General features: G+C 28.1%; 1 protein-coding gene across 2 annotated transcripts in view; it reads left to right on the top strand.

Annotated features, from left to right (window-relative positions):
* LOC108691754 (BRCA1-associated protein) overlaps positions 1–4214 on the top strand; it is a 7943-nt gene that overhangs the window by 623 nt on the left and 3106 nt on the right. The window contains exons 2-4 of one of the 2 annotated variants that reach the window (XM_018199639.1): positions 98–163; positions 415–718; positions 1606–1795. In XM_018199639.1, coding sequence (XP_018055128.1) covers positions 420–718; positions 1606–1795 — 489 coding nt within the window. In that variant the 5' untranslated portion in view covers positions 98–163; positions 415–419. Of the gene's footprint in view, positions 1–24; positions 164–414; positions 719–1605; positions 1796–4214 lie in introns of those variants that run through there. The other variant, XM_018199638.1, reaches the window with a different exon arrangement.

Here is a 4214-nt window from a genome sequence, read left to right as displayed (position 1 = left end):
TATATATATATATATCGAATTGATATGGTGACTTAATAAATAAAAAGAAATGTTTATTATAATATGTTGTAATTTAATTGTGGCATGAATTCATCAGCTGTCTTAGTATCTTTGTGCGTTATTCGCATCGAGATTTGTGATTCGGAGTTAGAAGAGACCACCAGTAAGCATAAACATTTCATTCTCTTGAATGCAATATTTATTACAATTATCAATATAAATAATTTTTAATGTATTTCTGTACCGTAATACTGTACTTTCTGTAATGTATTTCTATATATCGATTGTTCTATATAGTTAGAATATTTTTGTAAAGGGCAATCCTAATTTTTTTCATGATCTTCTAACAAATCGATAACGATAAAGTAATTGATACTGATGTGATTATTATAAGTAATAAATATAATATCATAGGTACGATGGCTGCAAAAAAAACGAGAGGTTGCAGAGAACCAAGGGATATCAATGTTGAAACTTATACAAACAAGACAGAGACTACATCCCCATTATTATCAAACCAAACCACAAGCAAATCTCATTCGTTTTCGAGAACTAATTCCGAAGAGACATCATTTGTAAATTCTAATCATATCGCGAGTTCTACTCCAACAGAGATAACTGGTGCTGCCGCTTGCACTTCACCTGATCAAATAAGCTTTATCTCTGGAAATCCCTTCGTTGAAGTTACGAAAGGCATCCTTCATCTCTTTAAGGAGGAGTAAGTCACTTCTCTTTTGCTTTGAGTCATTCCAAATTATATGATTTGTATGGCATCAATCATCTTTGAATTATATTACTGCTCAAAAGTTTCAGCACACTCTCCATTTATGAAAATAATTTTGTAATATAAAAACAAAATATGTAAAGTTTGCATTTGTATTGTGTTTTTTAATTTGTTATATCATATATCACTAAAATATAAATATTAGGTGTGGGAAAAAGTTCGTGGCGTTTTTCCCATTAAAAAAATGCCATGAACTTTTTCCTATATCTAATAATATATATTCTTTTTTAGACTTGTTACTTCTCAAAATCTAATCTTAGGCTTAATAACAAAAGTCAAATTCTTAATAATCTAAGTAATAGTTACAGATAAGTTATAGATAAGTTTTTTTAAATATCTTAATCAAAAACTTGTGTGTAACTTGATACTTAATATCTATGAAATTATTTATATACCACTTTCTTAAATATTTATCCACGTCCAGCACAAAATTTGAAATCGATATCTTTTTCCAACTTATATACACCTCTATCATATTTGTTCATTTGAAAAGTTTATTTGTAATTTCCGTTTATTTTTTTAGCAATTCACAATTTTGAGCGGTAGTGTATAAACAATGGAAAAAAAATTGATTCAATTATTAAATAAAATCATATTCTTCAGCTAATATCACTCACGGTATTTATCTAAGAATTCTCAATTGAAACTTAAATATATGCTGTTAAATATTGGAAAGCTGCAATAACTGTTAATATAATGCATAACTTCTCTCAACATTTTCATTAAGAAAAAGTGGATTCTAATCAAGTGGGAATTTTGTATACAATTAGCAACTTGAAAATATAATATCAATTACTCACGATTTTATTTTTTGATTACAGTGAATTGACTGAAATGCATTGCGCCGCGGATCGCAGTCATACTATCTGTATCCTGTCGGTACCAGCAACAATGACTTGTCACGATCTTTTAACTTTCACAGCAGCTTGTCATCAAGATATACAATACTTTAGAATCCTTAGAGACGGCAGTCCAAATCAGTATATGGCTCTGATCACCTTTAGATCATCGGTGAGCAAATAGATGTTTGGACTAATACAACACACTTCCAGATAAACTTATTTTTGATAAGTTAGAATGATTATCTTATTTTATATATAAAATTTACATAATGTCCATAATTTACATAATATTCATTAAATTTCCAATCTAATAAAATAATGTTTAACACAAAAAATTAATTAAAAATAAAAGGGTCAAATCCTGGTTGATAATATTTTTCGCAATAAGTTCTTTACCGAATTAATTTAGGAAAGATTATTTCACATATAGGAATGTTCGAATGTTTCGGCGCCTTATTTATATTATTAGCATCTCAGAGCGATTGTGTTTAATGTCTGAACGTTTCGGCGCACAGTCACATCTGAGATAATTAAAAATAAAAAGAACTATAAGCCACTGTTAGTTCTTAATTGCTAATATTTAATGTCTTGTAAAATATAAAATTTAAACAAACGTTTCGTCCTTACATCAGAATCTTTTCAATGTTAATATATAAACATGTTAATATATAAACAAATCTTACATTACATATTACGTCTATACATCTCTACATCATTAGTTAAATCTTACAACGTTCTAATTAATTTTCGATCTTTCTAATTGTGTAGTTGACAATAATTTCCATATTTCTTTATAATGAATTGATTGCCCAGCAACTATTATTTGATATATCTTGTATATCTTGTAATCTAGTTCACATTTTTCATCTATGTTTAATAAATCGACCTAAATTTTTTTATTATAAAACCATAACATTTTTAAATATAATATATTCTTATATATAATAAATGTTGAGATAATTAAATTTAAATTAAGAATATATAAATTTAACTTTGAATAATAAATACAATATAGAGCAAATAAGAGTCTAATATATAAATTTATATTCAACACCAAGAAATTATAAATTTGAAGTTATTATGTAATAATTATGTAATAATTAACATGTTTCCGCCTTAAGAATAGGCTCTCTTCAGATATACTAAATGCAATGATGTTATTGCATTAAACCAGTATTGGTAGTCATGGAATTCGATATATACGTATGTCGAGAGACTGGATGAAAGTTGAACTGAGGAAACGAAATTGCTCGCCAAAAGTTTGGAAAGATTGGAAAAGATGCAAATATATTACTGAATCTTAATATATTTATCTTGTAGTGATGGGTTACTCTCGAAGGCTTACGCTCTGTCAAAAATTCATAACCGAACTGTCAGTTTAGTTATTGCATCATCTATAAGCATCGTTATATAGCCTTAGTCTCCTTTCTACATAACATAATTATTGAGTCAATTCCAAAAGCGGAGAGTTATAAAAAACAGTTTCCAACTTGTTGATAAACTAAGAGGAATTAATATAGATGATAATTATGAAAATTTCATTAGACGTGATATTTTTTATGAACATTTCGATTGATATAGCCTTGGAGTGTGTTTGTATTGACAACTGGAATTTTATATCAGAAAAATGTAATTTATCAAAAACGGAATTTTTGACTGCAGTTCGCTTAATTTTAGATTCCACGTATTTTGTATTTGATAATATTATTTACATAAACAGAATTTATAAACAGAATTTTGGCACGCTCATGGGCTCTCTTTTGTTACTTATCATTGCTGACTTGGTAATGCAAAATTAGAAAGAATAGTATTGAGTTTATTTAATGATCATGTTCTTTTTTATTTCCGATATGTCGATGACTTATGTGCTGCAGTTCTATCATCTGAAGTTCTTACTTTTTTGGAATGCTTTCGTTTCACTCACATCTCCAACTCACCTTGGAGATTGAAGAAAAAATTAATTTTCTAGATGTTTAAATCATGATAAAAAACAATCTCGTATCTTTGGGTTGGTATCATAAACTTAGTTTTTCGGATAGATTTTTGAATTTTTTCTCCAATCATTCATTTTCTCAAAAGAGAGGTGTAATCTTTAGTTTGGATAGAACTATTTTACTCAGATTCAGAATTCCATGAGAAAAATGTAACACTAATAATTGACATTTTATTGAATAATGACTGTCCTAAAATTCATTTTTGACATAATTAATAAGAGACTAAAAAACATCAAAGTTAGAAGTGCAGCGTTTATTGATCAAATTGAATGATAACGAGGATCCATCGGTTGTTTCGATCATGGTACCTTCTATTCCGTACCTTCCATTCCTTGACTGAAAAATTTAATAAGTTAATAGGAATATCAAGATATCTTTTTTCAGTTCATCCTCACTTCTCGAAAAATAATATAATTTATAAGATTAAGTTCAATAATTGTGAGGCATCATATGTAGGACAGACGGGGAGACAGCTAAAAATTCGAATCTCGAAACATCGAAATCATATATGCTAATATGTCTTCCCATTATAACTGATCATAGAGTGGAACATGTTTTTGATTGGAGTAATATTGAAATCCTTGATGAAGAACC

This window comes from Atta colombica, unplaced genomic scaffold, assembly GCF_001594045.1.
Source record: "Atta colombica isolate Treedump-2 unplaced genomic scaffold, Acol1.0 scaffold51, whole genome shotgun sequence".
In the NCBI taxonomy this organism is placed as follows: domain Eukaryota; kingdom Metazoa; phylum Arthropoda; class Insecta; order Hymenoptera; family Formicidae; genus Atta; species Atta colombica.
This window is presented reverse-complemented; position numbering and strand designations above follow the sequence as displayed.